Below are 13887 nucleotides of genomic sequence, written 5' to 3' on the forward strand. Positions count from 1 at the left end.
GGATTCATCTTGTGCCTTGATGCTTTTAGATTCTTAAGACTCTTCTGTGTTTATACAGTAAATCCACTTCTTTCATCAAACGATATGAAGCTTGTAAGGTGAAACGTGTTGTTAAATTGAAATGTTGATGTTTCCTGCGCCTATTGAATTCACGAAAAAAAAAAAAAAAAAAAGGCCCTGACTGTAAATCGTGAAAATGAAAACATCACTTCTGCGCTCAAGCATGGATAACAACACACAAAAAAATGCCAAGTTGCACTTTTCATTTTTAATTCAAACCAACCGCTGCTTCTCACCAATTTGCCCCGCAACCACAGACTCCAGGGCTGGCTCATCACTCTTGAGTCTAAGCCGGGGAGTGGCCCTGCAGTTTAAAGAAAAATAGTTTCCCTCACTGGGAATCTTTTGTAGTAAACTTTGGGTTAATCACATTTTCCCATTTGCTTTCATTAAGTTCCCTTGGTATGTTGGCTCTTTAAAGAGCCTCTCGCTAACCGCATTTCATAGCATTTCACGCTTTCAGGGTTTATTCACGGGACGTGTCATTATTCTTACCTTCCCTGCTTTATCCCTTTTGTGCTCTAAGTCTTCCAAATGACCCAAATATGGGAAAAACCTGCTGTGAGCAGTGTGGTGGTGCTTTATTAGACAAAAGCAAAGTCATTGTGTGTGTGTGTGTGTGTGTGTGTGTGTGTGTGTGACTGTGTATCGGTGTATTTCAACAGGTAAAGGATGAAGAGGAGCGGGTGAGGACCCTAAAGGGTGATCTGACCTCTCTGAGACAACAGCACGAGGGTTTGCAGCAGAGGCTGGAGGGCGTCATGGCCGACACTCAGAACCAGGAGGCCACAGCGGCCATCTTGAGACAGAGGTACACGGTTGCCATGGAGAAGGTCCAGCAGCTGCAGGAGCAGCTGCAGGCCTCTGAGGAGGAAATGTGTTACTCTAGGAAACAGGTAACAGCAAGCAGTGGTCTGCAAACATGTAGAAAAACTCTTCAACTTGCTCAGATACATTCACTGTAGCTCATGCATGTAAATGCATGTCAATCTCTTACTGGACTATCAAGTGTGTTGGTATATTTCAGTTGATTTTCTGTGCCTGTGTGACACATGGCTCTCTGGTATCGTGTGTTTGAACGGAAGGTCCTTGAGGCGCAGGAAGTCATCAGCGGACTGAGAGAGGAGAACAGCAGCCTGGAGGCCCGCGGTGAGGAGAAACGACGGCAGGTGGAAAACGCAGAGGAGGCCATCGACCACCTCACCGAGGAGCTCCAGGCTGCCCTGGACCTGCTGACCGCCAGCAGGGAGCATGCCTCAGACCGCGACCGCACCGCTGTGAAGCTCCGCGCAGACCTGGACGACAGACAGGCGAAGGTTTGTTGTGTGCCTCGACTTGCCTGTTCTTGCTATATCTAACTCACTTACAGCAATCCCTTAGAGAAATCCAGCAGACTTACTGGTTTACCAGTTGAAATGTACATTTTTCAAATATGGGCTTTCGTTTTATTTATTTTTTGTACGAACAGTAAATCAAACAATTATTGGCAGAGCAGACTCTAAAGCACTGAAAGCATCTACCTCTTTTTCCCTCAAAAAATGTTAATTTCCAGTAATCCCATATTCTGTCTTAATCACGTCCGACTCGTAATTTAGTATGTACGCAGTGATTTATTGCTGTCTGTGGGTTGGTGACTGTGCTGTGTACACATTCCCGGGGTCGAGACGAATGAAGCCGTGCCCATGTCACTTTGCTTTCGCCTCTTTCTCAGGATATTTACCATGTCTGGCAACAAATGAATCATCTTTATTGCAGAGAAATTTAATTTGTATGAACTTAACTGCTGCCTACAAGGTCAGACTGGCGGAATGTAATTTTAATCAAATCAAATTTAATTTGTGCGTTATAAAAGAGTTACCGATTTGAAGAATGACTGTATTTTATACTTTATTACGTTCGGTAATGAGTTTGATTTTCTTGCTCTTTCAGAGAAGTGTGTTTCTAATGCTCCAGTAAGTTTGAAACCATCGGCAAATGTTCTTTTTTATATCTGTCTGTCTGCATGCTTCTGCATCTGTGGGGGGTTTTCTCTGCCTCAGCCATACTGAAAGACTACTAATGCCTCTAATGGGCGGTTATACGTATATGCGTTGTGTGGTGATCTTGACTTCATCTTGAACTTCAGATGAAAACTTAGTTTTTCTGGCACCATGAAGGCCTTTTAATTTGCAACCAGCGATGCATGCCGCTTACCAAAATAAGGTCTTGATGTATGTTCTTGTACAGATTGTCGACTATGAGAAAAAATGCCTTCAGCTGCAGTCTGATATCACCACCTACATGCTCAGTCACAGCCACCCCAATGATGACTACGAAGCTCAGAGGAGGCAGCGAGATCTCTACCAGAAGGTATCTTCTTAATCAGTTTGTTTCAGTTACGTTTTCTCATCAGTTTAGGGTTAGTTTTCATAGTTTTACAGCCCAGTTTCACAATTGTAGTTTTCCAGTCATTGATAACTGACAGAGAGAAAGTGTGTGTGTGAATATCCACTGTGTGGGATAAGCACTTTGATGCCTTGTGGGAACTCCACCAAAGCGTTTCCATACCCCATCATTCTTTGCTTTATCACCGGCGCTCTCGACAGGAAGTGACCTTGCTGAGGCACCAGTACGAGGAGCATGCCCAGAGGAGTGTGGAGAACGACAACCTCCTGGCGCAGCTGCACGAGGAGGCCCAGGGCCTGAGAGCTGAGCTCCACCACAGGGCCCAGGAGAGGCAGGAGCTGGAGCGGGCGGTGCAGTCACTGCAGCTGGAACTGGCTTCTGCTCAGAGGGAGCACAGAGCCGCTCTCAGCCAACTGCAGCAGGAGACCCTGGAACTCCAGCAGGAGCTCTCCCTCGCCCGCAACACAAGCACACATAAAGACCAGGTGAGAGTGGCCACGGGAAATAGTTCACTCGTCTTGTTAGCTAGTTAGCGGGTTAGTCATTTTCCCCATATACATGTCATACATGCAGGGATGACCACAATGGAACATAGAATATGAACGACTGCTAAGTAGCTGTAAATAGAATCACAAAAGGATGGGCCCCCTGTAGGGCTGGGTGATATATTCAAAATGAGGATATATTCGATGACTTATTTTATACATACAGATATAAGAAATGACCATATTTGTGACATGAAGCAGGCGTAATATAGGCTATGCAGGTTACCATCTGACCAAAACTGACTGCATTTTTAACAGGGAGGAACAATGCAGCTTTCTCTCCATCTATCTTTCTCACACAAACACACACACACACACACACACACACACACACACACACACACACACACACACACACACAAACCTCTGTGTGTATGGTTACTAGCAAATCAAATAGTTCTATTGCTATGAGGCAGACATAATATCTGGGAAACATCCGTGGCTAAAGCCCTCTATGGGTCTGTTTGATAGAAGTGAATGTTAACCTCTAAAAGAATAATAAATTCACTTAGCAGGGGCAGGTCTGTCCGCCCAAACCACGTTTCGCTCATGCTGTTTATAGGATTTCATTGTCTGGACATTCCGTCAGTCATGTTGTGCGTTCGGTTGTTACTTGAGTATTGGTGAGTCTATGTTAAAGTTTTACAAAAAACAGTCATTCAGAGCTAGCAACAGTAATCTTGGTGTGTCTGTGGTCCTTTTTGTCTCAAAATGCTTGAAAACTGCATTCAAAGACTATAACGGTAAAACATATTTCTCCAGGGGTGACTTTCCCCTAACAAATTTCCCTGCCACAAAAAAAATGTAAATCCTAATAAAAAAAAAACCACGGCCCTACACTGCTTTCACGGCTGTGAGTTAACAAGATTTTATTCAATGATCATGTCGATGATAGTTTCTTTTCAAGTTTCAATTGCATCAAATTGGGATATTTTAGTTTCAAGTGTGATTGCGATTGCCTACTCTTTTGCATTGTAAGTTCTGGATATTATCTCTTCATCCTGAGTTTAGTTGCCCACCCTACATATCCAAATTCCCACCTCAGAGTGACATCCTGATAATGCCACTGCTTGTTAGTATTTTTGAAATAACGTGTCGCATAACACCAGTGCCAGACCTTCAGGGCCTGGTTGCGAAGCCATAATGGAGAAAAATTGGGAGCTTGGTTCCCTCCAATGTCAAACATCTTTCTGTACCACTGACTGAAGTGACTTTCATGCTTTCCCCCACAGTATCGCTCAGCCCTACCTCATCATATCACCCAGCCCTACTTCATAATGTCACCCAGCCCTACCCCCTGCAGACATGGGTTCTGATGATGGTCTCTAGTTTTATAAGCAAGACTTCACCCTTGCCTTGGTCAGTGTCAGTTTTCTCTCAGGGGGATTTAGTATCAAGGCCTCTGGCAGGAGGTTTTAAAGTCTTATAAGTCTGTTGTTGGACGCTTTTATAATAAATGTTGATTGATTAGATTTGATATGACCTGAGGAGACCTTGGCAATCAGAACATTTAGGGTGCCGCACATTAAAGGGCCTGTGTCAGCGGTTATTGATTTTAAACTGTGGAAAACTATTCAGTATCATAACTATGCAAGTTCTTTTTCTTTTGCAAAAAAGAAAGATGCATTTTTCTCCTCAAAGTTTAGAAGACAAACATTGTGTTTGACATTAATGGATTTTGGACACCTACATCTCGGTGAATTTGGCGATCGACCATTGCCAGCAGGCTTTGAAAGGGTCAACGCTTTAAATGAGTTTCAGCTGAGCCCTGTCTTTAGAAAATGCATCTCTCTCTCCGTTTCCCACATTGTCAGACAGGAATCTGTGAATCCTTCCAAATCAATGATTTCACACAGGGGAATCTGCAAGCCTCTACTTATGTCAAATTGGCAGCCTACTGGCAGCCCTGAAACCCTCTTGAATAACGACACATATGCATATTTTCCTTTGAGGCAATCTTCACCTGGCCTATTTTGTTCTCCTCCTCATTTGCCCTGTAGAGTGTGGTAGAATGACTTACACTCTCCCTTCATCTCTGGTCATGTTTGCCTCACTAAGTGTTTGTTTTGCTTGTCAGATGGGACAACAGGCAAGGACGCTCACCTTTATCCGTGGGCCCTTGTCACCTGTCTCGTCTGAGGGAACTTTGGTCTACCTCTTTCAGGGCGGGGTGAATCTTAAAAGGGCTTTCGTTAAGAATACTCTGGTCTTTTCAAAGGGTGAGATTCCCCCTATAACCCCCCTCCTAGCCCCCCCCCCCCCCCCCCCCTTCCCATTAGACTGACAGAAACAAATTAGCCCAGGATTAATGCTGAAGAAAAGCATGCCACGCGACGCAATTGACTCCAATTAAAACATGAAGGGGGGCACTAAATATTCAAATGAATGGGAGCCATGATGGTGCATGATAAAGCGGTCAGGCCTGGGGTGGCACTGTGCCAAGCGCGGGCAGCCAATCACTCGCCTTCGCCAGCGGGCACCTGAAGCGGCGGCACGACTGTGATCTTACACAATGTAACCCCCTGCCCGTGATGGCGTGCAACATTTGTTTTACACGAGGGCGGCTCCCTAACGGGCCCACCACGCTGTCAGGTCATTGTAGCTCATTGGCGTTTATTAAAGGATGTTTTAATAATGGGGAATGCATTAAGACACACTTAAAAAACGCTATACATTATACATGCTCACTTCTAATGGAAGAAGCAACAACACGCAATCACGTGAGAATGGAAACACAACTGCCGAACGATAATGATGTTGATGGTGATGATGATTTGAAGACGAGTAGTTTACAGAGGTCGTGTTCCAGTAGGTGATGAGCTATGTTCAACATCATCAGAGTCCATTTGGGACTGGGTGTGTTGAGATGGGGATTCTAAATATAGATGGGGCTGAACCCAACTAAACCAGATTTCACACTTACCTTTTATTATTATGCTATTGCTCTGTGATGGAAGTTGCTCTTGACATGGCATCTATAGATGTTACCATGGTTTTGTATGGAATGGACTTCATGGATTCGCCTGTGTCCACAGCATTAAAGAGTTCAGCTGTCCTGCTTCAGAGCCCAGAAGATCGGTCCAGTATTTCAACAGTATGTCAACCATCTGGTCCCGTTCTGGTTTTGTTAAGTCTCAAGGGCTTAGTGAAGGAAATGTACAGGCTCAGTGCATGGGTGAAAAAATAAAGGGTTAGACTTAGGCTGGCAATACTCTAGGCATCATTAGGGTCAAAATGAAACAAAGACAGTTGTCAGTGCTTGATATAGCAGTGACAATTAACTACTAAATATTTTTGCTTGCAAAATTTTTGTTATCGTTTATTTAGTGCATATGTAATGGTTAAAATATCTGTGGGCATCCATCGTAGACCCAACACAGAGCTTAGTTGAATTCACAAGCCTCCAAGTGTGTTGAGCACTTCAATTCACGACTAACCCAACGGGCTGCACACCACGTTCTTACTACAGTTGTAGCTGACCTATTGGCTAGCTCCCTCCAAAGCACTTCCCTCCCCAAATATCTGTCTCTCTGCTTGTCTGTTCCGCTGCCTCTTCATCTCAGTCCCTGTTTCAAAATAAAAGTCCCTTCACCTTTTACTTCGACACAAGTAACAAATAACCCTTTTGAGCTAACAGTCAATTTCAATGGCCTTGATATTTTTTTATTGGAAATCTGTAATTGACAGGAGAGAATGTATGTTCAAAGTTAAAATAATGCTAATAGGATTTGATTTTAAATATACGTATGTCTTCTGTGTTGATTCTATACTAATTCCGCGTCTTTACATTGAATTATCCTTTACAAGCGTCAGTCTTTAGAAGAAAAAATAGGGATTAATTGCGATTAATCACAAAATTGTGTGATTTCATTTGTTCATTCTTTTTGTATTGATTGACAGCACTATTAATATGTAATATCTGATCAGAAAATGTTTTTTGCCCATCATTGTTATCCTCAAAGTAACCCAGTAGATTGGTTTGTCTTCGAGCTCAACAGGCCTGCTAACTTGATGTAGCTTGATTGCTGTTCTTCAGTTCGTCCCTTGTGATAGAAGCGTCTGCCAAGTCAGTGGCCCAGTGTGTCATAAGCCTGACTGGACACTACCTCCTCTGTTCTGTGGTGTTGTGTCAGCTGTGGGTCTTCAGTGCGAGTTTCTTCCTCCTGTTCTTCCCTGACTAGGCCATCAAGCAGAGAGACGAGCTGCTGCGGCAGGCAGAGGTTGACCTCCAGCAGGCCCAGGAGACCGTGCTTGCTGCGTCCCAGGAGGCCGAGGGGCTGAGGGCAGAGCTGCGGAGTGCCCAGCAGGAGACGTGCAGACAGCAGCAGGAGAAGCAGGCACTGAGCGCACACACCAGCCGCCTCAGCCAGCAGCTGCAGCAGGCACAGGGCCTTTACAGGGGCATGGGTAAGATCACACACAGCACAAGGGGCATGGGTAAGATCACAGACTCTACAGGGACATGGGTAAGATCACAGACTCTACAGGGACATGAGTAAGATCACAGACTCTACAGGGGCATGGGTTACTACAGACAGCACAGGGCCTTAACATGAGCATGGGTAAGATCGCAGACTCTACATGAGCATGGGTAAGATCGCAGACTCTACAGGAGCATTGGTAAGATCACAGACAGCAACCGGCCTTAACATGAGCATGGGTAAGATCATATACTCTACAGGGGCATGGGTAAGATCACATACTCTACAGGGGCATGGGTAAGATCACATACTTTATTGGATACAGGAGCATTGGTAAGAACATTAGCATCCACAGGGTCTCTGAGTATGGATAGGAAAGAGCAGAGACACTGAGTCTATGGCAAAGGGCCGAAGGTGTTTACAGCAGGGTGGGTTGATCTGCTGCAGGCACAAACAGATAGAGTCTACACCTATCCTCAGCAGGAACTCAGGACACAGACACAGGCACAGGCACAGGCACAGGCACAGGCACAGGCACAGGCACAGGCACAGGCACAGGCACAGGCACAGGCACAGGCACAGGCACAGGCACAGACACAGACACAGACACAGACACAGACACAGACACAGACACAGACACAGACACAGACACAGACACAGACACAGACACAGACACAGGCACAGGCACAGGCACAGGCACAGGCACAGGCACAGGCACAGGCACAGGCACAGGCACAGGCACAGGCACAGGCACAGGCACAGGCACAGGCACAGGCTGGATCTATAACAGGCTCTTTCCCTGAAGTCTCAGCCTGACTGATCATCACCCCATCGGTCACTCTAGCTTAGCTGTGAGCTCTTTTCCTCTCTTTTTCCTCTCGTACGAGTATATTGCATTTGTCTATTTTAACATCTACCTGTCTCCCTATCTGCCTATCGAGCTGTCTTTTTATCTCTGTGCCTTCCCTGGCCTCTATTGGCTTGTCTGAGTGCCTCTATTGGCTTGTCCCTCTCCTTGTCCCTACGTCCTGTTCTGTCTCTTTGTCTCTTCCTTTTGCCCTGAATCTCCCCCATGTAGCCATGCATCAGTAGCCTCCCTGCGTTATAGGGTTGTATATATGTTTCTGCACAGATTTTACACACACATACCCTCTCCTTCTGTACCTTAATGAGCCTGATGTGCTGATGTTTGGTACAAATGTTGTCGACACACACACACACACACCACTTGAGTGGAGAGTTTTTCTCTGCCCTTTTCTGAATTTCGCACCTTCCCAAAGCCGGTGTAAATCTGAATGATTTAATATTGGACCCTTTGTGTGTGAGTTTTGAGTAGCACTTGTGTGTGTGAGTATAACACTTGTGTGTGTGTGTTTGGTTGTGTGTGTGTGTGTCTGAATAGCACTTGTGTGTGTGTGTGTGTGTGTGTGTGTGTGTGTGTGAATAGCACTTGTGTGTGTGTGTGTGTGTGTGTGTGAGGGCTTGAGTGGCATGTGGTGGGGCACGCGGCTGAATTATTTAGGCATTAGCACACAACAGGGGGCGTGGCTGATCAGCACCTTAGGGAGGCGTGAGGCTCCAGGGCACGCCTCATTAACACCATGCTAATAAAACACCATAATTATGTCTGCTGGGGGCGGGGGGGGGTGCGATCGCAACTCACTGGACGCAGAGTGGGGGGTGGTGGGAGGGGAGTCCCCAGACCCACTAGCATAGACAGACACTCACACTCCCTAGATGGTATAGACACACACACACACACACTCTCCCTAGATACTCACCACAAATATACACACACACTTTATACACACACAAACACACACACACACACTCACTAAGGGAAGGTATTCTCCTTCAGGTCGTCACAAGTCCTCGACCAAATTAATATTTCATAAAGGACAGATTCTCTTCTCTTTTTTTTTTCTTTCCCCGGTGGTTTGGTATTTGCATCGTGCCCCCTGATAGATGTAGTTAGCAGCTGCAGTAAAAGCACATGATGGCTGCCCTACCCTCTCCACAGAGTTAGAGGAGAGAGCAGAGAGACAGAGATTGACCAGCAGCTCCAATGTTTTTTTTACGTCTAGGCTTTCCCCATCTTTTTGTTTATTGGTGTGTGTCCTCTCAGGCACGAGGTGTGTGTGCGTGTTGATGAAAGGTGTTTTTAGGGGATGAAGTGACGGGACTGTTGTTGCAGCTGAGGCTTCCTGCTGAGATGCTAGTATGAGTTGGCCATTAGGTGTGAATACTGGGGCCCTCAGACACAGATGAGCACCCCCCTCTCAGCATCCTCACCGGTCTTCAGGGACCCCCTCAGACGCCTGCAAACATACCCCCAACACCCCACTCTGGAGAGCTACAAACATGGCTTGGACCACAGCTATCCACTCACTTAAAAAAGCACACACATATATATGGACATAAATACACATATATTTACACAGGCACACCCACCGCCTCAAACACAATTGTGAACATGTACCAAATACACCTATATAGGTAGGCACTTTGCACACACTTACACCTACACACATACACATCACCCAGACTCATGAACACACACACACACACCCACACACACACACACACACACACACACACACACACACACACACACACACACACACACACATCACCCAGGCTCATCTGGACAAACTCAGACACATACACACACTCACACAGACACACACGCATATGCATGTAATAGACTGGTCCCTAACAAGAGGTTTTAATGGTGTTGAGATAAAGCATTGTGTGCTGTGAGGGTGTGGGTGTGTGTTCTGTGAGGGGAAGCTGCTTCCTGTGTGTGTCAGTGTGGTCCCCCTCCGTCTCCCACCTCGCACCTCCCTCCTCCCGGCTCCATGCACTGAGTTCTCCTCTCCTCACTTTAATGATGCTCCTGGTACATGGCCATGTGAGGGTCGCGTGTGTGTGTGCGTGCATGCATATGTGTGTTTGTGTGTGAGAGTGGTTGTGTGTGTGTCTATGAGTGTGTGCACAAATATGTTCGTCTGACTTGTGTGTGCATGTGTGCGTGTTTTTGCAAGTACAATGTGTGTGTTTGTGTGTGTCTGTGTGCACAAATATGTTTGTCTGACTGTGTGTGCATGTGTATGTGGTTTTGCATCTGTGTGTGTGTGTGTGTGTGTTTGTGTGTGTGTGTGTGTGGGTGTGTGTGTGTTTGTGTGTGTGTGTGTGTGTGTGTGTGTGTGTGTGTGTGTGTGTGTGTGGTAATGATCAGGCCACTCTGGCACAGGCCTACCATGGAGATCTCATCATCGGCTGACTCGGAGGTTCTTTGTTGCGCTGCTGCTCGGGCCTTGTTGTCACGCACGACGGAATGTCTCATTAAGAATTAACTCATTCGTCCTGAGTCTCGCCGGGAGATCACCTCGACTAGAGACGACTCTCCATCCTGAGCGCTTTAATTATCACTGGCCACCTACCCCCCTACACACACACACACACACACACACACACACACACACACACACATACGCTCCTTTGTCCATGGCTAGACGGTTATGATCTCATTCCACTGTGAGCAGTGTTACCCACCTAAGCAGCCCCCCCACCTCCCACCCCCCTCTGTCCAGTCCTTACACACGCGCGCACACACACACACACACACACACACACACACACACACACACACACACACACACACTCACATATCCACTGAGCGCTTGGCCTGCTCATTACGTCTGATCCACGCACAAGAAATGTCAAATAGTCAACCATTATGCAAGCATACATAAAAAAAAAGTGAATGCACCTTGTGCGCCAAAAGAGAAAAAGACTCTTTGAAGCCAAAGTGGAAGATAGACCAATGGTTGAATACTATAGCCCGGAACAACCAGATGAATGCCTTAGCCTTTGGAATCTCTGTTCGGCATTGTAATAGTGTTGTCTTGTTAGTTAGCACCACAGGATCTGAGTTTTTTTAGTTTTTATATATAAATTATATACACGTATATAAATATACCCATCCTGGGTAGTATCCCTGTATTGTTTTTCACTGTCTCTGTTGTTATTATTTCAGTGGTACTGGGGCGTTGGCTGCGTTCTATGGTGTTACTTCAGCTCCATCTCAGCCATGCATACGGTTATCACCCACTTGCCTCAGCTAGCCTTTTGCATATCCATTCCAAGGGGGTGTGAAGGAAACAGTTTCACTTGATGAGATTCCCAGCCGACCCTCCATAACTTTAAAGCCCTTTCGACATGGCCGCGGCCATATTGATTTTCCCAGGCACATTTAAAATGTAAAATGTAAGAAAGATTCTGCAAGGCCGCGCCTGATAGCAGTCGGTGTTGATCACCCCCCCAAGTGATGGATTGCATTAGAAAAATATCTCTCTTCGGTTGAAGGAGGGGGAAATGAGTGGAAAAGAGGGAGACGCAGGAAGAAAGAGAGAGAGAAGGAGAGATGCGCCCAGGAAAAGCGGGGAAGAGTTCAAGTGGATGATTGAACCGTGTGAAGGCAGCTGGACCGAATCAAACTTGAACGAGAGCACAAGAGAGAGAGAGAGAGAGAGAGAGAGAGAGAGAGAAAGAAATAGAGAGATAGAAAGAGAGAAGGGTCATCAAAGAAACCCTGGCAGATTTCAACAGCGAGGGGTTAAGAGGCCACTGTGGCCCATACAGACACTCCAACAGCAATGCCACCAGCCCCTTGTGGTGAATGAGCCAGGTGCTCACGCTAAGAGAGCCCTCATCAGGCTTTGTGACGTCCCCTATTTCATATAGGCAGTGGTCAGAAGGACGCCATTATACACATTTAGCCCCATGAAGGGGGCGCTTATGCGTTATAGACACGTGTAAATTAACATTCGCTCGACTAATTAGACGTCCGGTATGGCTCAGGCGATGCTCTCATTCTCCTGCGTGCATAATATGTGCATGGACTCCTTCTCCTGTGTGTGGCTGTGTACGTGGTCTTCGAATGAAGAATGAACCGCCGACGCTTCGGTTCACCGTTATCACAGCTGTTTATTCTGAACCATTAAGCCCATCGTGGCACCAGAAAACTCTCTGGAAAAAAATGCGTTATGGGCTATATGGAGTATAACTTTATGCGCTGTCCCATGCCTAGCGCTGCAGAAAGGCTGGGTGCTGATTGGCTGTCTGGACAGAGATTGATGATGTTGGTGCGCGCATCAGTGGCGCAGGGGCGAGTAGATGTCCGAGCCTTCGGCAGATGATACATAGCATTCTAATTGTGGAATGCTCGCCGCACCCTTCCGACAGTACGAAACATTGAAATGCAAATGGCCGCCTAATGTGGGTGCGGTGAAAAATCTGCACTTTGGGGCGTGGGCTGAGCGATGATGGCCGTGCGGGGTGTGGGCGGTGTCCTGTGGAGCGAGATGGACCAGACGAGAGTCTGAAATTGTCTCCGTCTCTGGCTCTGGCCTGACCGACAGCAAAAATTACGGCAAAGCCACAGCCTCTCACCGAGCCTCTCCTCCTCGGCTCTGCCAAACGTCCACCCTACTACCACAAGACCCGCCTTTAGAATCCAGATGGGCCATTTCATCTTACAGAACCAAATACAGAAATCCAACTTTTTTTATTATGATATTTTAAATTCTTTCTTTTTTTATTTTATGTCAGAGCCATGATTATAACATTGTGCTGTTTCAATCTATAATTTCATCTTTCATGTGGAAACACAAGACTCCCACACGTCGTTTGAGGCCTGGAGATATTTGACATACCTCGGTGGTATAAATCTCAAGCATGGAGTTATCAGTGTGCATTTCTATCTGAAACCCAGGAGTGGTCCAAACACAGGTTTTCCCCCCCTCAATTCAACAAGATTACTGCAGATAATTGTGTTACATGGGGTATTGATCGAAAAATTGTTGTACACCGGAAATGTCTAAACACACAATTTCTGTGCTGTCTTTATTGCTCGCTATTGTACAATTGGTGTCTGTGTTTTTTTGTGAAGCACCCATTGAGGGAAAAAAATAGATATATATATATTATATATATATATTTACAATAAAAAAAAATCTTGGTAGAAAACATCAGAGAAATTACTTCTTTACAAGTATCTATTGATCATTTTATATCAAAGGAGTATGTTTGACATAAGATTACCTGCCAGTTTGAACATTAGGTACACTGTGTTATAGCCAGGGGCAGTTGTAAGGCTGCCAAAGGGATTGTAAATAGAGCCTGAGCAATGACTGCCTCTGGCTTGGAATCAAGAGCGGCTCAAATCCAAAGGCAGAGGTAAACTTTATTTGATGCTTTTTTTAACCCCCGTTCAACTGCGTGCATCTACAGCAACATGGCATTGAGGAAAGAGGGATGTTCAGAGGAGAAGGCACTCGTCCTTAAAGGAATGACCTCCCAGGTGGAGACGATTGCTGAACACAGCCCACGCTCTGGTGTTAGATGACCACATGGTTGCGGATGCGCTTTGTTAGAGAAACTATATGTTTGTTACATTTTAGGTGTAAATACAA

At 45.9% G+C, this 13887-nt stretch overlaps 1 protein-coding gene across 1 annotated transcript in view; it reads left to right on the forward strand.

Annotated features, from left to right (window-relative positions):
- Positions 1-13887, forward strand: part of pmfbp1 (polyamine modulated factor 1 binding protein 1) — a gene marked incomplete at both ends in the record, with an annotated part of 129033 nt that overhangs the window by 66746 nt on the left and 48400 nt on the right. The window contains 5 exons of the mRNA XM_080855450.1: positions 726-956; positions 1146-1376; positions 2287-2409; positions 2646-2930; positions 7172-7397. Of these exons, the coding sequence (XP_080711576.1) occupies positions 726-956; positions 1146-1376; positions 2287-2409; positions 2646-2930; positions 7172-7397 (1096 nt within the window). The remainder of the gene's footprint in view (positions 1-725; positions 957-1145; positions 1377-2286; positions 2410-2645; positions 2931-7171; positions 7398-13887) is intronic.

The sequence above is a fragment of the Sprattus sprattus genome, assembly GCF_963457725.1.
Source record: "Sprattus sprattus genome assembly, chromosome: 17".
Classification (NCBI taxonomy): domain Eukaryota; kingdom Metazoa; phylum Chordata; class Actinopteri; order Clupeiformes; family Clupeidae; genus Sprattus; species Sprattus sprattus.